This window comes from Balaenoptera ricei, chromosome 1 (genome assembly GCF_028023285.1).
Source record: "Balaenoptera ricei isolate mBalRic1 chromosome 1, mBalRic1.hap2, whole genome shotgun sequence".
In the NCBI taxonomy this organism is placed as follows: Eukaryota; Metazoa; Chordata; class Mammalia; order Artiodactyla; family Balaenopteridae; genus Balaenoptera; species Balaenoptera ricei.
The window spans coordinates 74,234,319-74,257,437 of record NC_082639.1 but is presented as its reverse complement, the minus strand read 5'-3'; the positions used below and the strand labels follow the sequence as shown (position 1 = coordinate 74,257,437).

The following is a 23,119-nucleotide window of genomic DNA, read 5'->3' as shown; positions in this document are numbered from 1 at the left end:
AAGGCACGAATCAAACTGACACGTTTAATCAGACTTCCCTTTCTATACTGCATTTTCATACTGACAGTTTCTTTCTCAGGAACGAAGATGAAATGTATAAAATTCTCTTGAATGATTATGAATATCGTCAGAAACAAATCCTAATGGAAAATGCTGAACTTAAGAAGGTTCTTCAGCAAATGAAAAAGGAAATGATTTCTCTTCTTTCTCCCCAAAAGCAGAAACCTAGAGAAAGAGCAGATGATAGTACAGGAACTGTAAGTGGCTCTTTCCTCTCTAATACAGTCTTCAGATCGCTGATCAGAACAATTAAAACAGTAGATAGGTATTCTCAATGGGGACACTGTTGATATCTTGTGCAGGACACTCACTGCTGTGCTACCCCCAGTCACTCTGACAACCAAAAAAATGTCCCTGTAAGTTTCCAGGCATGCCCTAGGAAATGATGGAGGTGATTTTCTGGGGACTTAATCTGTGCCAAGCACCATGAAAAGCACTTTATAAGCATTGTCTCATTTTAGTCTTAGAATAATTGATGCTTTGGGTACTATGATTATCCCTATTTTATAGGTGAGGAAATTGAGGCACAAAAGCTATCTCCGTATCACGCATGACAGAACTAGGATTTGAATCCAAGTCTGTCTCACTCCAGAGCTCATGTTTTTAACCACTGTGCCAAATATCCTTTAAGTAGCTTAAATGTTGAGTAACTTTAGCAGGCTCTGCTTTTCAGAGAGTGAAACTTTTATTAACTTTGGGAACCAAAGAATCACTTAGTCCATAAATTTATTGAATGTTCATTATGTGTTCTAGTCCCTGGAGAGAAAAAGCTGAGAAGATTTTGACTGTTTCCTTTGCCTTAGTTCAGGCTGCTAAAGCAAAGTACCATAGACTGGTTGGCTTATAAACAAACAAAAATTTATTTCTCGCAATTCTGGAGGCTGGAAATCTAAAATCAGGATGCCAGCAGGGTTGGTGTCTGTGAGGGTCCTTTTCCTGGTTGGATTGCTGACTTCTTTCATCCTCACATGGTGGGAAAAAGTGAGCGAGCTCACTGGGGCCCCATTTATGAGGGCTCCACCCTCATGACCTAATCACTTCCCTAAGATCACCCACCTCCGAATGCCATCACATTGGAGGTTAGGATTTCAACATAAGAATTTAGAGAGAACACAAACATTCAGACCATTGCATCCCACAAGAGCCTTTTTTGAGAGAGACAGGCATATAGAGAAGTAATTATTATACACATTAACAGCTATAATAGGGCGGTACAGTGTGTAAAATAAAACAATTATGGCAATCAAGAAAGGCATCACAGAGGAAGTCACATTTGAATTGGCCCTTAGTAGGTGTTTTTTGAGGTAGAAAACCTGGGGAAATCATTTGATGAGGGCATAACATGTAGAGGTCAGAAAAAAAAGTCACATAATGGTGAAAAGTTTTTAAACTTAGTTCTTTACATATAAATTTAAATTCTGTATTCAAGCAAGTTCACATTAGTAACTAAAATCTGAAAATAACAATGTTGATGAAAAGTAGTAATTACCAGTAAGTCACCAAACATGTTTTATTAACCTACATTTGAGGATTATTTTGTGGTTTCACAAATCAGTCCAACTGATAAGCTCATCTCTTGCCTTTTTTTTTCTTCTTTAAAAAAAGAACCTGAATGTTCTTTTTAGACTGTCCAATTTGGAGTCTGCTTGACATCTTATATTCAGTTAACTAACCTTTTCTCTCAAAGTCTGTCACTTTGGGTCAGTTCTTAACACTCACTAATGCCTTGCCAGAGTTAGCATAGTTTCTGTAACTCCTGTGGTTTCTTCAGTTTTGGACCCAGCCTTTACTAATGTCTGATTACCAGCTTTTAGTCAGCAAAAGTAGGTAGTAAATCAAGGAGATCTTTTTCAGATGATAGTATCCTGTATAATTTCTCATAATTCAGATGTTGAAGTTTGGAGAAACAATAATATCTTAAGTGTATTTCCTGTTTTTTAAAAGATCCTTTTTTTCTCGATACGTTTTCTCTTAAAATTTAAGTAATTCACCCATTCCTTACTTGTAAGGAAAGATTTTGGCCCATTATAGCAAGAAGAGTAAGACATAACCTTGGAATGCCTAGATAGCATCCAAATTTTCATTTATTATTTTGCTTAATTGTAGCCAAAATACATACCCAAAATTCAAGTTAAATGAATTTTGAATTTTTTTGTGGTTTTAGAGTTTCACTCAATCTGGCAATTATTAATGTGCAGCAGTTAATTTTAATAATGAATTTGTAGTATTCTGGTATGCCTTGAAATGTATAGCAGAGAAGGTGTATAGCAGAGAATTCTCCTTGGAAGAATTACTGTCAGGTAGCTCCAGAGTGTTGATTGGCAAGAACCAGAGTCACAATGAGCCACACCCTGGGTGTCCCTACCTACGCCCCCTGGGAGACCTAGACCTCTACCAACCCATTGCTGACCTCAGACTATTGATACAGTTCTTCAGACTCAGTCACTCCCTCACTCCTGCTGCATCTGTCAGTACGTGTGGGGACAGTCTAATCAGCCCTTCTTTCTTTTCATCGTCTCTTTTCTTCTTTTTTTTTTCCCCAGCAAGATATATTGTTCAAATTAGTTAAGTATATGTATCTACTATCCTGGATGTTAATAACAAATTAGGACCATTTTATGTAGATGCAGGTTATTATGACTTGTATACATTTAGTATTGCTTCCCTATGTTCTTTATCCTGCTTTGACTTTATTTGATCATATCAGTAAAGGTTGCTACATTTTCCTGTGATTTAATGTCTTGGTAGAATACAGAGAAAAATATCTCCAGTTTTATAAAAAAAAAAATATATGAGAAAAATAAGATTAACAGTTGCTTTTACTTTGGAGATTATTTCACAGGTTTATTTGTCAAAGCAACCAAAAATTGGAGGCCAGTTAGACTGGAGCTGTGTGACATCAGGAAAGTTAGTCTGCTTCTCTAAGCCTCAGTTTCCCCACGTGGTAACATGATTTGAGGACTAATTAACGTGTGAAAGCACCTAACACAGCATGAGACAGGTTCCTCCTCCTCACACAGTTCCATGACTTTTGTCACTGACTACATTGGGCTTCAAATTCAGCTTTGAAGAGACCTGAGTTGAGGAATTTCTATCTTCAGTATTACTTGCTTTTTCTCAAGACATTTATGTTAAGGACTGGGTCATTTATGCTTCAGATACAGCACAGAAATGATTTTGATATGTGTCTCTGACCATCAGTCTGACGACTACTGCCTGAGTGTCTAAAGCCATTTTAAGATTCTGGTCTTTCCCTCTCATCTCTGGCCACTGGTAGGTTATCTCTGATATTGAAGAAGATGCTGGGGAACTGAGTAGAGAGAGTATGTGGGACCTTTCCTGTGAAACTGTGAGAGAGCAGCTTACCAACAGCATCAGAAAACAGTGGAGAATTTTGAAAAGTCATGTAGAAAAACTTGATAACCAAGGTAAGTACTGCCTGAACACAGGTGGATTGAGCTGTGACACTCAGTAAGCTGACTTCAGTCAGTCACCTGGAAAGCCAAGTTACGGGCTCAGACTGAAGTCCTTAGCTCAGTCTGGTGGTTTGAAAAGCAAGACTCTGCCTACTTCCAGACATGCAGTTTGAACCTCGCTGAGAAAAAATGCTTTGCTCTCAGAGTGAATCTCTCCGAAAAGAGGACATCATATGTCCGTCGGCTCTGAGTGCAGAAGACAGTTGAATAAAGTGAACTGAGTCTCTTACTGTATCATGGAAATCAGGAAAATATTAATCATAATATAGTATAAATATGAACCTTTTGCTTATTATTCCTAGATACTTGCCTATTCCTAGGTTGCTAATAATTCATTTCTAAATTATTTTCAAAATAATAGACACTTGTTGCAAAGTATCAATTAGGAAGTGTTGGGTTGGCCAAAAAGTTCGTTTGGTTAATGAATACATTGTTCAGTAAGGTTCTTGGGTCACTTGTAGACATGTGGATGGACCTAGAGACTGTCATACAGAGTGAAGTAAGTCAGAAAGAGAAAAACAAATATTGTCTATTAACGCATATATGTGGAATCTAGAAAAATGGTATAGATGAACTGGTTTGCAAGGCAGAAATAGAGACACAGATGTAGAGAACGAACATATGGACACCAAGGGGGGAAAGCAGGGGGCGGACGATGGTGGTGGGATGAATTGGGAGATTGGAATTGACTGTATACACTGATATGTATAGAATAGATAACTAATTAAAAAAAAAAAAGAAAATTCTTTAAAAAAAACCAAAATAATAGACATTCGATGCAAAGTATCAATTAGGAGGTATTGGGTTGGCCAGAAAGGTCGTTCGGTTAATGAATATATTGTTCTTGGTGGAAATGAAAAATGTCTTTTATTTTTACTTTAAAACCGAACGAACTTTTTGGCCAACCCAATATATAAAGTAGAATATTCAGGTCTCTGTTCCCTATGTGTAACACCTAATAGTTTGGTGCATACCTTTCTAGACCTTTCTCTGTGTGCTCACAAAATATTTATTTTAAGTGTATACAAACCAAAAATTGAATATTACATGTTTTTTGCCTACACTGTGCTTTTTTCACTTAACAGTCTATTATTTTAGATACCACTTCTTGTCATTCTAGATAGTATAAATAGATATATGTGGATGAATATATCCTTATTTTATATTTGTTAAGATTCGCATGCTTTTAAATCAAGAAAATTAAGATTCCCGCTAAGTAAATGAGGTCTATTTAAAGAAAATTTATTCTAAATGGTCAAAAATGACACACTCAGTGCTAACTGTCTCCAAAAGTAAAGAGCAGTCAGCAAAATTATAGTATCAAAATTACTTTACATGAGATTTTATTGATTTCAGTCATCATTGTCTATTAGTAAATAGCAAGTATTTTTGGACTTCGTATTTGTTGAATTTAATAACAGCAAGATTTGTAGCACTGCACTGATCTTTGGGGAAGTGTCAAAAGAACATAGGTTATGAATGTTAATTTTTCTGTGAATATAGGTTGTACATTTTTAATTAGGACATAATCGTGAGTAAATATGAATTACAGATTAAATGTTGGCAGTAGAGCTCTGTAAGTAAGGATATCATTTAGTCCAGAAATAGCATGAATTTATAGTTGCCATGAACTCCTTAGAGCTGCTTTGTGCTTTTTAAAATTTTTTAGTGTTAAAATAATATACATTTTATTTTATTTTATTATAGCTTATGGAATTTTTAAAGGGCAAAGGAAATACCTACCTTTTAGAAAACCTGCAAGATTCCAGAAAGGGAAAAGTTCTGAGAGCCTTGATTTTTAAATATATGTCCCCAAACACCATAAACTAAAATGATGATTGTAAGGTTTATGTCAAATTACTGGTTTTGTGTTAGTTTCAAAGGTACACGTAGAAGGTTTTAATGATGAAGATGTAATCTCACGACAAGACCATGAACAAGAAACTGAAAAACTTGAGTTAGAAATTCAACAGTGTAAAGAAATGATTAAAACTCAGCAGCAACTTTTACAGGTAAATGCGAGGCACCTTTTAAAACTGTTCTCCCCTGTGAAGGGTCAGAATTTTACTTAATCTTACTATATTTTTACTCCTTTACTTTATAAGATCTGTAGCATTTGACATTTTTCAGTCTAAACTAAGTTCTGTGCTTGCCCGGAGATAGACCACGTAGCACTCCTTAGTAGGGGCTTTGCCAGTTAGAAGCATTTGGGAAATGAGACTCCTCATTTCAGTTGACTTTCTGATTCTTTATCATTTCTCTCCTTCCCCTAAAGTTTGACCTGCTTTTCCCTTGCGTTCATTTCAACTTGCTGGAGTGTTGCAGGGACACTCTGGAACTTACTATGTTTTAAAATTTAATAGCAGCAGCTTGCTACTGCGTGTGATGATGACACCACTTCACTGCTACGAGACTGTTACTTGTTGGAAGAAAAGGAACGCCTCAAAGAAGAATGGTCCCTATTTAAAGAGCAAAAGAAGAATTTCGAGAAAGAAAGACGAAGCTTTACAGAAGCAGCTATTCGCCTAGGATTGGAGGTATTTTAAGCAATTGGCTTTCTTCGTAGAGCGTTTGAAGGTCCTGGAGAGGTCAGCAGAATGCATCTAAGTTCTGCTTTTTCTTGTTTCTTTGCTATCCATTTTTTTTCTCAAGTATTTTACCAGTGATTTCACAAATAGCTTGAAATGGAAGCTATAATAGAAGGATATCATTCTGCCTTTACCAGATTTGGAATTGAAACATTTTTGTATTGAAAAAAAATTTTTTTATTGAAAAAACTATAAGCATTTATCATCCCTTTTGGGTGGCTTTCTTTATTTTATTTTATTTTGTTTTGTTTTGTTTTGTTTTATGTTATTTTTTTGGCTGCATTGGGTCCTCGTTGCTGCATGCCGGCTTGCTCTAGTTGTGGCGAGCAGGGGCTACTCTTCCTTGCGGTGCATGGGCTTCTCATTGCAGTGGCTTCTCTTGTTGCAGAGCATGGACTCTAGGGGCACAGGCTTCAGTAGTTGAGGTGTGTGGGCTCAGTAGTTGTGGCTCATGGGCTCTAGAGCGCAGGCTCAGTAGTTGTGGTACATGGGCTTAGTTGCTCTGCGGCGTGTGGCATCTTTCTGGACTGGGGATCGAACCCGTGTCCCCTGCATTGGCAGGCGGATTCTTAACTGCTGCGCTGCCAGGAAAGTCCATTGGGTGGCTTTCTACTGTTAAGGGTTTAGCTTCACACAAGAGATTTCTTTTGGGCATCTGTCATGTCTCCACTGTCAGTAGGTGTAGAGTCAGAAGAGAGTGCAACCAAAAACATGTCTTTTGTTTTAAAAAAAGGGGGTTAGGGGTAGAATACAGTAAAAATAAAGTTCTCCCTCTCTCTCTCTCCATCCCCTTACCCAGGGATGAATGCATTAACAGTTTGAACTGTGTGTGTATACACTTCGACAGGTCGCTTTTTTATTTAGCAGTGTATTACCTACATATTTCCTTTTCAAAAATTAGAGAAGTAATGTCTGAAAATGGTTTAAAAAAAGAAACTCAATCCATACAAAAAGCTACAAGGTAAGACAGTATCCTCCATTCTTATTGCCAGTTTCTTTCCTCAGAAGTAACCACTGCTAAAAGTTTGTGATTCTTCTGGGAAGTACTATTTTAACTTGAAATAAAGTTCAACCTTTTTTCTTGATATAAGCCTATCGATCCCCCACTATGAAAGATAAGGAGTTTCGTGTCTTTAGCATACCTCCCACTGTTTCTCATTTACATATGATTTCTTCATAATATTTTTACTTTTTTAAGCTACTTTTTAAAGAATTATTTCTCCTGGTTGACTTTTTTGCTTTAAGTAAATTTGTTTAATGCTTCCATTTCAGGTTTGCTCAACTTCAGACAGTATAGGTTTATCCCTGAGACAAAAGATGAGGACATCCTTGTAGTTACCCTTGTTGCACTGCTCTTACCCTTCGACTCCCCAGTTTTTGTCTGTGATATTAGTTTTCATTGTCAAGTATTATCACGTTTATATTCTGTCTTTTAATACAATTCAGGTGTAAGTACTTTGTCTAAGATTGAGACTTAAGAATTAAAAACCAGAAAGAACGTTGGTAACATAGTGATTATGTAAATGTTATTCATTCTGTAGCCAAGTAATTTTTTTGGACACATAAAAAATATTCTGTTACTAAGATTTTGCCACATGGAAGAAAATCTTCCATGTATCACTGTGTAGTAAATACTTTGACTTTCTTTGTAGCTTCCTTTATGATTTCCTGAATCAGATTCAACTTATATCTCATGTTATTCTCTTTCTTCAGTTCCTTTTCCAATTTGCTGTATTACTTTCTTGAGTAAGTTTTTCATAAGTAGTGTGTGAGTGAAAAATATTCTGAATTCTGGAATATGTAAAAAATACATTCTTAGTTGATTGGTTTGGCTGGATATAGAATTTAGTTTTCTAACTTTTCCCCTCAAAACTTTTGAGTTATTCCATTTCTTCCAGTGTTTTGTTTTGCTCATGAGAAGCCTGGCTGTAATATAACCTGTATTACTTTGTAGATACCTGTGTTTTGTTTTTCCCCCTCTCTGGAAGCTTTTGGAATTTTATGTTCTTAAGAGTTCTGCAATTTTACCAGGATATGTCTGGGTAGCTCCTTTCAGCCTGAAGACACTATATTTCTTCAGTTTAGGGATACTTTCTTCAATTCTGTATTTTTTCCTTCTTCTCTTGCATTCTGGAAATTCTGTTAGACAAATGTTTTGCCTTCTGACTACATCTATAGATTGACTTTATGTTCTGGATTCAGGAATATTTTCTCACTCTTATCTTGGGCATCACCAACCTGGTATTCAGCAAAGGTCAGTTTTATTATTCACTTCATCCACTGAGTTTTTATTTCAGAATTTATCTTTTAAGTTTTCTAATGTCCTTATTGTTTGCTTTTTTTGGTATACCATTATATTTTACAAATATTCATAAATCTGTCTGATAATTTGTGTTATTTGAAAAAAAAGTTTATCTTGAATTGTTTCCCTTGGCCAGTTCTCTTTATTTATCCTGGCCGTTTTTCTTTTATGCTGTTAGTTTTCTTCAAATGTCTGGTGATCCATGATTTTGTATTAATATTTATGAATGAAAGACTATATGCTATCTTAAGTAGCTGACATGACCTTCCTCTGTAATTATGAAAGTCTGTGTCATCAATAGCTATCTTCCTCAGGAGCAAAAACAGTTTGCACCAGCATTTCCTCCTGTCTTATGGGATCACCTGTGTTTCTGAGCCCGTATCCCCCCACCACCCCTGACGCTACTCCAAGAGATAGATACTCTTGCTGCTTTACATAACACTCCCCATTCTCTGCCTGAGACTCTATCTGCCTCTGGTCACTGAGGACAGTGGGGCCAGTGAAGGATGGGAAGGAAGTACGAGAGACCCGAGGGGAGAGGGAGAATTTAGGATTGCTAATTAGCTATTCAGAAGGAGGAGGTTTGACATAGGCCCTCTGTGGTCTAGTGGTGACGGCTGCTAGTACTGGGAGATGGTTGGAGGATGAGAGCAGTGCTTGATGAAGTCATATCTCCTTTTTTTTTTCCAAGTGATTAGTTTACAATGGGGTAAATGTCAATTTTTCTGTTGTTTGTAATCTTATATTTACCATGTTTTGTGTGTTCAGAAGTTGTGCTCATATTCCATATGTTTAGAGTTACGCTAACATGCTTATTATTTTGTGTTATACACTTGAATTTATTCAGAATTGATGTGAAAATAGTAGTTGGCTTGTCAGGAGAAACAGATGAATTTTTATTTTTTAAACATAATTTTCTTAAATGAAATTTTTCTTAGTTTTCTAGGGTTAATTCCTTTGACTAAATATATAGAGATAATCAGAGAGCAGACACAAATAGCTAGAGAAATCGTGTGAAATGGCAATTGTGTGAATGTTGAAGTATTGATCGGTCTTTCTTTGGTTTGCTTGTTATGGTAGAGAAAGGCATTTGAAGAAGAAAGAGCCAGTTGGTTAAAGCAACAGTTTCTAAATATGACTACCTTTGACCACCAGAACTCAGAAAATGTGAAACTTCTCAGTGCCTTCTCAGGAAGTGAGTACTTCATAAATTCTTTAATCTGAAAACGCATGTAAATAAAGTAGATAATTATTAATATATAATTTTAGCAGTCACCAGTAAGAACTCTCTAATTGGAACTAAAAATTAACTTTGATATTTTATTTACTGTAGTCAAAATAGAAATGACAGGAGGACTTTGCATACCCAGAGCAACTTTTGTTGTGAGTGTAATAATGTCAAGTTTTGAAAATTCACAATCTAGAAATATTTTTTAAACTAGATCCTTCTAAATGTTTGTGGACAGTGCATAACAAAGATCACCGGATTAGCTAGACTAGACTCATAGGGCCACAGTGGATATTTAGATTAATTTGTTCTCTCACACCTCACTTAAAACTGCAAATGAATCTAGTCTAGGACCCTAGTTAATTACCTTCACTATATTTAATGCTTGTCCATATGTAGTGCCTTTTTTCCTTCTTTTTTTTCCTTTTTTTCTTTTTTAAACAGGTTCTGATCGGGACAACCCTACAGTGCACTCGAGGCCACGGCAGAAGAAGCCTCACGGTGCGCCTAGTGGGTCTCCAGTTTGCATGTCTAAACTTACTAAGTCTCTTCCTGCTTCTCCTTCTACTTCAGACTTTTGCCAGACGCGTTCCTGTGTATCTGAACATAGGTACTGGTCTATAGGTGATCTTCTCACATGTTTGTTAAAGTGCTAGAGTTGCGTTGCAAAGGAAAAGTTGGCGTGTCTAGGACGAGCACCAGTAGAGACTCTGGAGAGGAATTGAGTAGATTGACTCATTCATTGTACAAATATTTATTGGGTATCCTATAGACACCTGTTAGGTGCTGGGAATACAGTAGTGAACAAGGTAGCTCTGGTCCCTGTCTTCTGGGAGCCAAGTCATATAATGTGATTCTTTTTACTTCACATGTAAAATACAATTTAAAATACAATCTTATTTCAGGAGTTACCTAATAATTTAATTGTATTGAATAGAAGGATATTGTTTTGATAGTTTCTGTAGAGTACCTATTTTAGAGTTTCTTGTGGTATGCCCATTTTATTGGTGTGGAAGGACAAAGACCCGAGAAAAGCCCCCTCCCCTTGACTGGTGAAGAGGATCTGTGCCCAAGGATGACAGGGCAGACAAAGTTGCTCCCCACCCCCAGGAGAGCCAGATACTGCTTTTGACTGATGCATTGTGGTATTTTCCTCTGTCTTAAGTTGTTACATCATTTTGTAAGGTATAATATCAGTACTCTACCTCAGAGCCTATTCCAAGATTAATTTTGAGCTAAGCAGATAGAACATTCCTAGGGAGATAGAGAGGAGTAGCAAAGAGCAAAGGGACATGTCGCCAAGTGTGGTGGTGACCGCTCTCCTCTTCATTAACGTAGGAGACAGTGGCACGAAGGCCTTCCCAGGCGCCTTAGAAAGCGGGAGCCAGGGCTGCAGCACAGTTGGCCTGTTGTAGTGAGAGAGAGACTGGCGTGCAGCTAAGTGCTGAAGACGCCAGCTAGCCCTTGGACCAAGAATTGTTAAATAGATAAATTTTTAAACAAAAATATGAAGTTTTAAAAAAGGACAAGGCACTCTCATTTGTAGTTGGCCTTTAAAAGGATTAGGACTCTAAGTAAACACTGGGGGGCAAAAAGGGAGCTGGGGGAAGAGTCCTCCAGGCAAATGTAGGAACCCTGAGGCGGGACACGGGCGTGTTTGTGGATGGCGAGTGTAGTTAGTGAGCACGACCCGGAGGTGTGAGGGTGGGAGGTAGCATTATGTAAAAGTTCACATGTATACACAGGTAGAGGGAATGAGGTCAGGGACGCTGCGTACCCGTCACCCAGGTTCAGCAGTTATCAACTCATGACTGATATTGTTTATACCCAGCCCACTCTGCTTGTGCTCCCACACGCACTTGCGATTTCATTTGTCAACTATGTTAGTCTGTACTTGCAAGTCGGATATTGTTCTAAGGGCAATGGAAAAGCATTGGAGACCTTTTAAGTGAGATAATGATTTTTTAAAAATCCAAGTTTTAAAAAGATTACTTCATTTTATTATATGAGAAACAGATTGTAGGAGCACAAGCCAGGAGAGCCAGTTAAGAAACATCAGTGGAGTTGAGGTGAGAGATGTGGTAATTTGCACCCTAGGGTCATTACATGAAGACAGAACTGTGCTTGGATTTAGGCTGTGTTTTGCAGTTAGAGCCAATAGGTTGATGTGTGAAATATGGGAAGTTAAAGTTTGTTTAATTTACAATCAAAAGATAATGTAAGCTCAGAGTATTTTCTTACATAGAATGTTATTGAAGCCCCCAAATTTGACCAGTCAGAACTCTGTGTACAGATGTAGACAGACGTTCTGCTCACCATTTACAAATACAGGCAGCCCTCGGAGATGTTGCAGATTCAGTTCCAGACCACTGCAATAAAGCGAGTATCGCAACAAAGCGAGATACTCAAACTTGTTGGTTTCCCAGTGCATATAAAAGTTATGTGTGCACTGTACTGTAGTCTATGAAGTGTGCAATAGCATTATGTCTAAAAAACAATGTGCGTACCTTAATTAAAAAATACTTTATCACTAAAAAATGCTAATTCGTCTGACAACCCAGGGTTGCCATAACCCTCTGTTTATAAAAAAAATACAGTATCTGCAAAGTGCAATAAGTTGAAATGCCATAAAACGAAGTATGCTTGTAATGCATTCTGTACCTAAAAGAGAACATAGCTTAGTTGCCTCAATTATTTTTATGTATTTAAAATTTTTACTTTGTTACATAATTATTTTTAGTTGTAAAGTATTTAACATAAATATTCCTTGAAGACTTTGTTTTGTGTTTAATAAAAAGTCCAACATTTAGTACCTACACCATAGGGTACTGTGAGATTCGGTACCAATATATGTAAAGCACTTAAAACAGTACTTGGTCCATTGTAAACCTTCAATAACAGGCTATAAAAATAAAAATATATGTAAACATAAGTGGATTATAAAAATGCTTTTCTGTTTTTTGTGTTCAAGAGCTATACTGAACAATGTCAGTGGCATAGAAACAGAATTGTGGATCTTAAAGAAATTTCATTAAGCTGTTCACAGATACTGGCCACTGAGGGTAAAACAAAAAGTCATGTAACTAGTTACCAGGAGAGAAGCTGTGCAGCTTGACATCGTTCTTGAAATTTTAAATTATTTGGTATATTTGGATTCCTGCTCCTAAAGCACCTTGGATCTGGGTTCGTAATAAGATTATGACAAAATAATGAGGAATATTTGTAGCTAATTTCTACAGCAACATCCTCATTGCTCCTTCACTGTAGAGAGGAATGTTACATACGGGCTGTGCCTGGATTCCCTGCAAAGTACCTCTTGTACTAAGTTACGTAGAGAACTTAGTTCATCATTGATCTCATCTCATCTGAGACAGCAGGGATTCTGAATCTGAATTATAAGCAAGTTCCTTTTTTTTTTTAAGCAAGTAAGTGTAAGTAAAATTGTCAATTATGTTTTTGGTTTAGCGTTTTAGAATTAAAGCAACTCAATTTTTTTTAGGATTGCCACATTATAAGGTTGAGTTAGTTAACCAAAGTCACACCAAAAAATGAACATTTAGGCAAAAGAAGTTTTGTGAAAAAAATTACGTAAGATATTCAGTTGATAAAAATGTATTGTTCATTGGTTCAATCCCATGATTTGCAAGTAATCATTTAACTAAATTTCCTCGTTTTGAGGGTGGTTGCAAAGCATACCTCAGACTGTATCTCTGAAGCTAGGGACTGTGTCTGTGTTCAGACACTTCGATTGTTATTGTCCGACACTTGAAGTTAATTGAGCATCATGGTTAAGTGCTTAGTGTGTGTTAACTCATTTAGTTCCCACCCCAACCCTGTGAGGTGTAGGTTCTATTATTATTTCCATTTTACAACTGAGGAAGCTGAAGAACAGGGAGGGTTAACTTGCCCGAAGTGACGTTGTAAGTGGTCCAGCTGGGATATGAGCATAAACCATCTGTTCAGGGTCTGGACTCCTAACCACTTTGTAGGCACTCATTAAATATCTGCATGAGTGAACGGATGGAGGATGAAAGCATGCATGAACAGATGGATGAGTGAAGAAAGAAACTATGAAGAGATTAGAAACTAGTGACGGAAAGACAGGGGTGTGGGGAACATTAGCTTTCAAAACTCACGTGTTCTCTATCTACCTTAGGCTCTAGTTGGGTAGCATCCTTCACAGTAGACTGAACAGATAAATAAAATAAATAGATGGATAGATAAAAGTGACCATGTTGAAACACTTTTGTGTTCTTGACCAGTGTGTCCTCAAAATTTACTTAGCATGAGACGAGGGAGTAATCAGATTTTAACATTCAGGCATATCTAAGGTATGAAAGGAGGAGGAGATGGTGATGAAGATCTCCCTTTTCTTTCCCCAACAGTTCCATCAGTGTACTAAATACAACCCCTGAAGAATCTAAGCCAAATCAGGTTGGAAGAGAATGTACAAATCAGAAGTGGAGCGTGGCATCAAGGCCTGATTCACAGGAAGGTGGCTATAGTGGACGCTCCTCGACCTACGCAAATTCTCATGTAGAGAAGGATGACTTACCTTAGACATGTGAACTGGGATTTTTTTTTTTCATTAACGTTCATCAAATTTCACATCTGAGTTGAAACAGGGTGTGTTATAAAGTCAGTCATCTCTAATAATTTAAAGTGGTCTGTGTTGTTTGTTTGGACTTCCCTGTTCCTCCCCCAAAGAGCTAAAATGTTAAATCTATTTAAAAGGATATAAAAGCTTTGGATATGTATTTTTAGTAACAGAAGCACCTGGTTCTGTGAATAAAGGAATGTATAAACGTTTGGATGGAAACAAAGCACTAGAATGAGTTTCCTCTTATAGGTATTAAAAATAGCACTTTTAGGAAACTGATTATTGTAAATGTTTAATTTTGTCTCATATAGAGTTGGCATTGGAAGTTTAGCCTTTCCTTGAATGTATACTGTAGCTTTTTAACAAAGCAAGTTATATATTTATTATGTTTAGTGTGATTTGAAATACCCTCTTTCATATGTTTTAAATAAAGTAAAATTTATGTATGTTTTGTACATAGATATACATGATTATGTTAAGAGGCTTTAAGATTTAAAGATTTTACACATCCATAATTATAGTATTTCATGCCAATAAAATTTTTATTAGTGATATTCTGTTTACAGATGTATTAGAGCCATTGCCACATTATGCTTAAGAATTTTTTGAACCCATCTGAGCAATAAATACTGAAAAGCTATTCCATGAAGCCAAGTTCTTTAGATCATTAACATTACTAATGTTACATTTTGGAGATTTCTACAGCATTAGGTTTTTTTAATATGTAGGATATTACAATTTTTCAAAGGATTATTGATTTTAGCGTAATAGAGGTAAGACAAGAGTACCTTTGGATGAAACAATTTAAGAATATTGGCTTAGGATATTTGGATGATAGAAGATAGTAAGGTATTTAAGATGTTTGGATGGTGATATTTTCTCTACCAGATGGGTACCCATACCGTAACACCTATACCAGCAAAGGCTTTGTATAGTTGCCAATAATTCATTAATAATTTTTCAATGAGATATTTACTGATAAGGAAATCTGATAGCATAAAAGCATCAGATTTTATAGTCCAGATACGATACTCTGGACAAACTTGCCATTTCATTTTCAGGACTGACTGCATGTTTCTTCATGGTTGTTATTGTTATTATTATTGATAGTAAGAATAATGTAAGTGTGGGCCCAAGCACTTTCTTAGAATTTTCATCAGAAAGCTTTAAGTACCAAACTCAATTTGTCTCTGCATGTAGAAGCCTACACATATCCAGTCCTTGCTATAGGTATTGTAGTTTAGGCCCATCTGCCTTCCCATTTTCTAGCAGTTTAACCATTTGTATTCACTCGCGTGGTTGTGGCTGTTCAATTTAAATTTGTCATGTTAAAAAGTACTTTTGTCATCCACTCACTATATATATAACTCTTTGGAGTTGCGTAGCAGCAGCCATTTTTTTCAGGGTTAATAGCATATTATTGAGTATCTTGTAAGACATTAGTGAAAGTACTCATGAGAAAGTACCACATTTATAGTCTCAGAAAGCTGGCTCTTGAGCAAAAGCAAATTAGTCACCACATTCAGCTTGGTGCATGCCCCTTCTTTACCATTTAAAAATATTAGAAATGATGCAGAATTTCAGAAGTAGTACCATACTCCAAAGGAAGAAACAGCTGTGATATCGTTCTTTTGCTATTGAGCAATAATGTGATCAAAGAAAAGCAATCACATTTTCTAAATAGGCAGTGATATATTTGTCAAGAATTGGGGGGTTTTTTTCAGGGGTTTCCATGATATACTTGGCTAGAAACAGTGTTCTAATTTTTAGAGTAATCTCTTATTTTAGGAATATTGCATTCCACAATGATGAATTTCTACAAAGCAGCATCAGTTTTTTGTTTTTTTCATTTTAAAGTTGGTTGAATTCTCATATTGGAAAGAAAAATTCCCTTGAGACTTACTGTGAAATCTAAGGTGTGAAAGAAACAGGAAAATGAAAGCCAGGATCATTGTGCTTTTGATAAAAGATCTGCCAGTAGTTGTATCTTTTACTTAACAGCGTAGAGTTTGCTTTACATTCCAGCTCCAATGATGATTCCTATTCATGCTAAACTTCCCAGAATGTTGAAACGGTTTCCATGCTGGATAACTCCTGACTCCACACATAAGACTCCTAGATTTTATTTCCCTTCCCTGTCTAGGTGTTTGCAGTGTACTAGTAATACAGCCGTGCTGCAGTCTTGTGCATTTAGCCACGACGAGGTGAGAGCACCACGTTCACTTTTGCTTGAAAGTCCTCCTCCTGACCATCTTCAGTGTCTTCTTGTTCATCAGGATGCAGATCTGAAATATTCTGTGCCTTATTTGTTTTTATCCATTTTGAATTTTCAAAGCATAAAAGTGGCAAAGAAAATTTAAGAGATTTTATTTCCTACTGTTAAATTTTTATATCTTCAATTTATGATGAGAAACTTAATAGAAGAACAATCCTACCAGAAAATTAAGATTAAAATTAAACTTAATAAATAGGTACTTTCTTGTAGAAGCAATGTATTAAATGTTTAGATTCACGGAACAATCCACGGCAAATTGTTTTCCTCGTGGTATAATTAAAATACTGTCGTACTTAGAGTTGCATTTTTCGTACCTTTGCTGACCAGACTTGTTCATAGGCCTGTGGTAGCACTTTTTGTGGGGAAACATATTCCATGGTGCATGGTGAGAAGGAGAGCGCCCTAGAATCCAGTTTTGACCTGTCCTGGTGGAGCATTTGAAAACGCCCAGAATGCCAGGAGAGGTTTTGCAGTGTGTACGCGCAGAACGCTGTGAGCTAGCAAACCCCTTCTGTGATTGCCCTGTTGTAAAAGTCTTGAACACCTGTTGCCTGATGTAAATCATGTTCTTATTTCTAGATTGGATTTAAATTAAGTATGGGTCTTGGAAGTCTAGTAAATATACTTCTTCCTATGTTTGTCCTTAATTTTTTTCATTCTTTTCATAAGCATATAAAGTAGCTGCTGTGTGTCAGGACTTATTACTACCTTCTAGTTACTGGGGAGAGAAAGACAACTAAGCATGCTCCCTGCCACTGAGAATCTCTGGGTTGAGTGGAAGACCAGCTATATAAACCTAAATAGTCATAAACAATGGGAGATGCTGTTCAGACATTCGGTCTGGTGATAAAACTTGGACTCATTGTTCTGCTCCAGGACCACGTATCCATCTCCTAACAGTGACGTGGCAAGCTTCTAGTTAAAGAGTCTTTGCATTATTTCCTATGGGAAGAACTATGTAATTAATATATTACTGTTTTGTTTTTGTTGGGTGTTTGGTTTTGTTTTTGTTTTCTACAATCAAAATACCTGCAAAGCAGCATTAAGAATTTCTGCCCACAGGGCTTCCCTGGTGGCGCAGTGGTTGAGAATCTGCCTGCCAATGCAGGGGACACGGGTTCGAGCCCTGATCTGGGAAGATCCCACATGCCGCGGAGCAACTAGGCCCGTGAGCCACAATTACTGAGCCTGTGCGTCTGGAGCCTGTGCTCCGCAACAAGAGAGGCCGCGATAGTGAGAGGCCCGTGCACCGCGATGAAGAGTGGCCCCCGCTCGCCGCAACTAGAGAAAGCCCTCGCACAGAAACGAAGACCCAACGCAGCCATAAATAAATAAATAAATAAATAATTTTAAAAAAGAATTTCTGCCCACAAGAACATGTATTATTATCTAATAGGAAAAGAATTTACAAAGATTTGGGCCATGTAGATAAGGATAATGAGATAGGTTATTCTAGTCATTTCTCTAAATATGATGTTTTTTTCAGGTTGGATGTAGATTAAAGTGGAATGGACTGATTAAATTATTTGATTTATATAAAAATACTTCACTTGACTCGTTGGTTTTTTTGTTTTTGTTTTTGTTTTCAACATTTACAAATACCTGATTTCAGAGGTCTTAGGAGGTACTGTAATGCCAGTGATACATAAAGATCCTGGTAGAGATCCTCTTATATTTTAGATTCAGAAATACTTATACCTCATGTGATGCTTAACCCATAGTGAGCACATAACATTTATTAATGAGAGAGATGACATACTAATGAAACAAGTAGCACATCACTTCATTGGCATGAATGGACTAAATTTCAGGTCAAAATCCTGAAACTCTTCTTTCTCAGGAGGGTTAGGAGCCTTTTTTTTTTGGTTGATTTCCAGCCCTATCTAGCTTGGTTCCTCTCACAGAGAATTGGAATAGAGTAGGCCATTCTACAATGAAAAACACCAAACTTGTGTGGTTCAATACAAAAATTGAATTCTTGCTCATGACATGACCAATGTGGATTGGGCGGTCTGCTCCATGGCCAGCAATGTTGTCAGATCGGGGAAAGAGCAGACTGGCAGGTGATGGTGGATAGTAAGAACCAGATCTGAAAGAGACACGCACATTGCTTTGTCCACAACCTAGACCTACAGCCTCAACCTAACAACAAACAAGACTGGGAGATGCAGAAAATGAGACTATTTGGTGAGCACTGATAGCTCTGCTACATAACGTGCTTGATGTGTTACTTACTTTAAAAAAAAATAACCAGCAAAACATATTACTCTGTGCAAGGGATTTATTACTGATTATTAAAGCTTCAAATCATCTTAATTTTTAGAAGGAATGTATCTTAAGACTTCTCTTGCCTTCTCTAACCTTTTCATAATATGAAGTTTTTTAATGTTTAAATGGTAATTTTACATGTTTACTAAAATATAGTATGCTGAACACACATTTTCTTTTGATTCAACAACCCTGCCAAAAAGAATATTAACCTTCCTATTTTTAGAGAGTTGGTAACAGACTCAGATGTCAAGGGACAAATGCGAGCTCACATAAGTGACAAAATCAGAACTGAAAAACCCAGATCTTCTCATCCCTAAATTTCAACTTATTCCAGCCTGCTATAGTGCCTTTTGGTATGGCTTTCTAAGTGAAATTGTTCAATTCTTAACCCATAATCTGTCACCCTGTCATCTTCTACACCAAAGGTATTGATTGTTTGATCCGCATACGAGGCTCACCCTTGTTTTTTGTTAATGGTGACCGTGGCAGTCCTATTCAGAACTGAATCTCTCTACCTTTTCAAGTTTAGGGCATTAAGGATCTAATTGAGATAGCTAATTTAATAGCAAATAATACTCTTAACGAAAGGCCACTGAGTAATGCCAAGATATACCTAGACAGCCTGCTTTTTCTGCCGTGTCTTTTGTTCTCTCGCACTGTGTGCACCATGTCCCTCTGTGACTACAGTCACGGTGACCAAAAACATTGTTTTGTCCGATGGTCCAGTAATCTTTTGCAGATATCACCATGAAAAATGAATGTTAAAGTAGTAGAATTAAGTAACGTGTATGAATATTTTTACTCAATTTAGAAAGAACAGCTGCTTGCAGGGCAGCTGGAGATTTTCTAGTTTCCCTGCTGTGTCTGCATTTAGATATTTAGTTTTCTTGTTTCTGGTCTGTCAAGACAGTTTCCTGGTTACAGTGCTCCGTTAAAGCAAACCACGCCCCAGCCCAGTGTACTGATTAGAAAAAAGCAGACTTTTGCACGTTCCCTAAAGCCCTCAGACTGAGACCCTAGAACCTGCCCTCCATTCCGGTTCTCTGGACCCAATTCTCTAATATACCTGGTGTCCAGCTAGGGATGGGGTCAGACACTGCTGGTTCTCAACCCTAACAAGTGTCTGCACCTATTCCTCTCCAGCCCCTAAGTGTGGTTGTTACTTGATTACAACATCATAATTAATTTACCCCGAATACCTGTAACTCTAACTCTTTCAGAATAACCTTTTTTCCTGATTTTATATCAGTGAAAAGGTTCAATGAAACAGTTCTGAAAGAGTTGCCCAGGAGTGCAATGCTTTTATGGAGGATCAATTAAACTCTTTTAGCCTTTTTCTTTATCAGTTGCTTTTACCTTGAAAAGTAACTAATTGATAGATTATTTTTGGTGGTTTCATTCCTTTTTAAGCAAAAGGAATTAAATAGTGAAAATCTCTATAGAGTATGTGAAATCAAACTTTCCCAAACAGTTATTTCTTCTAGGCTTAACGCCCTAAAGAAAAATAGAAATCCGTCAACAACTAGCCATACAAAACCACGTCCTATGTTAGTTCTAAGAAACTATGTTGATCTTAAAGAAACCATGGAAAATTTTAACTCGAATTAGAAAATTCAGCTTTGATCCTTTATTTCTGACACAGGATTGCTCATTTTTATCAAAGGCAAAGATCTGAGGAAATGACAAATTCAATTCATGCTTTTAATTTAAAATCTAGAAATTATTGTCCAAACTGAGAAGTTTTCAGTAGTGAAAGGGGAGCTGTTCGTAATGAGGCCCATACCAGAGGTGTAAAGTGGGATGAATGGTCACCTTACTTGTGGCTGAAGGCTCCTCCAAGCAACCAAAACTCTGACTTGAGTTTCGACTGTTGAACCCTAATCCCTTCAGAACTACTCCCTTTAATTCATGCCTCAGGTATGGTTTCTATCAATAAAAGATGGAGTCAAGTTGTAGTCTATCTTAATGTACAGTCAGTTCTCCTAAAACACTTGGTTTAGAAGTGCAACGCAAAAAATCAAATTTGTCCCAGTGTGATTGATATGTTAGGGGACGGTTTAAGCATAGTGCAAAATTCGCGTTTGCTAATGCGTGATTCTGTCTGTGAGAAACACCAGGTGGATACGGAAAACGACCCCCAGCTGAACTGAGCTGGGTAGGGACACATAAAACGCATAGACACCTCAAATATCCACCAGCAACTTCAGTTTACCACGTGTGTTACAAGCAACACCCACTGCTATCTGGCATTACAACTTCCCCTTCCATTTCAGACAACTTCCTGCCGCCACTTTACAATAACTCACAAGCTACAACCTTCCAACACCCCTTCCATAAGCAAACTTCCAGTCTTTTCCAAGGTCAAGTGCCGTATTTGTTGTGGTGTTTATGTGTTTCTTAACCATTTAACATGTATAAAACTCTGCTGCTGGTTGTATTAGGATTTTTTTTTTTCTGAGTCACTGATGAAGGTTTTGAGTGTTGTGCCCATAATCCTATTTTCTCCAAACACCCTGTGTTATTTACTGTGCGATTTTGCACATGGTGGTCTTAGGAGTGCATTTGTTGTTTGAGAGCAGAGCTGATAGAAAAGAGCAGCCTTCTGTCGACTCATTTATAACTCAGGCTGCTGGAGAGCCTCTCAAAATTCCATGCCAACTTCCCTCAACCTACACATCCGTGACAAAATCAAACTGCTTTTTGTGGGTAGACACTTACCACGTTTCAAACAGCCCTTGCTGTGTTCCAGACACCACACTAAAGCCATACTAAGTAATTTCTTTTATTTCTCCCAACAACTTTATAGGTAGGAGCTATAGTTATACCCACTTGACAGATGAGGAAACTGAAGCAAGGAGAGAGCAATTTGCCCAATGCCACACAGCTAATATATGGTGGAGCTACAGTTGAGCATAGGAATCATATTAAAATTATTTTATGGCATTTTCTCTCAATCTGATAACATCTATTTTCCTTTAATAGTAACTTAAATGTTATGTCTATAAAGATTTTTCCCTGATTCTATAAGCAGGCAGTCACCTCTCTGCTTTCAGAATTGAACTTTCTTTTATTCTCTCAGCAAATGTTTATTGAGTTCCTAGTAGGATTGCAGTGCTAGGTGCTGGGGCTGTAACATTGAAGGTGACTTGGTCATTGTTGTCAGAAACTAACAATCTACCAGGGGAAACAAGTGAGTGAACTATTGAAGGCAGTGGGACAAGCACTACAATAGAGGTGTCAGAGCGCTCAGAAAATCAGAGAAGGGGGCCAGCGTCTTTGACTGGGGGGTAGGAGATCAGAGAGGCTGTTTGAGCTAAATATTGAAGAGTAGACATTCCAGGTAAAGGAAACAGAACAGTTAAGGTCAAGGGTGTGAAACCACAGAACCTTTATTGAAACTACAAGTGGTTCTGTTTGCACAGAGTAAAGGGTATAGGAGACCAGTGGGAGAGTAAGCAGGGGCCAGGTTAAGAGGGTCTTGGATACAAGGGATTCTGAATTTATCCTAAAGGCTTGGTGATGCTATTGAATAAATCAAGCAGGAACGTGCCACAAGCAGACTGTTCCTCCTCTCTCCTTGTCACAGCGCCATGAGCATTCCTCTATTATAGCATTTATTACAAATGCCTTGATTGTGCATACCTCCATCATAGAATTTATCACGATCTTAATTTCCAGATGGAAGCAATATGGAGAATTGCTGGAAGGAAAGCAAAGTGGAGATGAAGCCAGTTTGCAGTAACCCAAGCGAGAAGTGATTGAGAAAGGGGATGGATTTACAGGTAGATCTGATTGGATGTTGGAGTTAAACAAAGCACTCTGGGCTGATTTCCCACTCAGGTAATGGCAGATGATAGAGTGTAAGGGAGAACAGCCTTGGGAGGTCATGTGGGAAAGAGTTAACTCAGTAGCCCTGGGCTACCTGTACATTACTCCCAAGAAAGTTCTGTCTTTAGGGTTGGCCCTTGGCTGGCTCCTGGGAAATAACCTCTGAGGCCTTGGAATAGTCTGCCCGATAAGAATGTTTTTATATGCCTGAAGCCTTGGGCCGTGCTGTACGGTGTGACCACATAAGTTCATTCTCACAATGTGACTCATGGTGAATGCCTGCTTTTGCCCCATGGGGCTGGCATCTGAGTAGCTGAGGTCATTCACATGGGTGCTCCACGCCTATGTGACTGACTCCCAATAAAACCCCTGGATGCCAAAGCCTGGGTGAGCTTCCCTGGTCGACAACACTTCACAGGTGTTGTCACACATCAATGTGACTCCACTGGGAGAGGATACCTGGAAGCTTGTGCTTGATTTCTCCTGTGCCT

The 23,119-nt window shown here is 37.6% G+C and overlaps 1 protein-coding gene across 9 annotated transcripts in view; it reads left to right on the top strand.

Moving 5' to 3' along the window:
* SSX2IP (SSX family member 2 interacting protein) overlaps positions 1-14,658 on the top strand; it is a 39,105-nt gene extending 24,447 nt beyond the window's left edge. For 3 of the 9 annotated variants that reach the window (XM_059899701.1, XM_059899673.1, XM_059899680.1), the window contains exons 8-14: positions 68-257; positions 3,338-3,488; positions 5,412-5,548; positions 5,900-6,073; positions 9,507-9,621; positions 10,099-10,264; positions 14,040-14,658. In XM_059899701.1, the coding sequence (XP_059755684.1) occupies positions 68-257; positions 3,338-3,488; positions 5,412-5,548; positions 5,900-6,073; positions 9,507-9,621; positions 10,099-10,264; positions 14,040-14,214 (1,108 nt within the window). In that variant the 3' untranslated portion in view covers positions 14,215-14,658. The remainder of the gene's footprint in view (positions 1-67; positions 258-3,337; positions 3,489-5,411; positions 5,549-5,899; positions 6,074-9,506; positions 9,622-10,098; positions 10,265-14,039) is intronic. The other 6 variants (XM_059899718.1, XM_059899693.1, XM_059899709.1 and 3 more) reach the window with 5 other exon arrangements.
* The last annotated feature ends 8,461 nt before the right edge of the window (positions 14,659-23,119 follow it).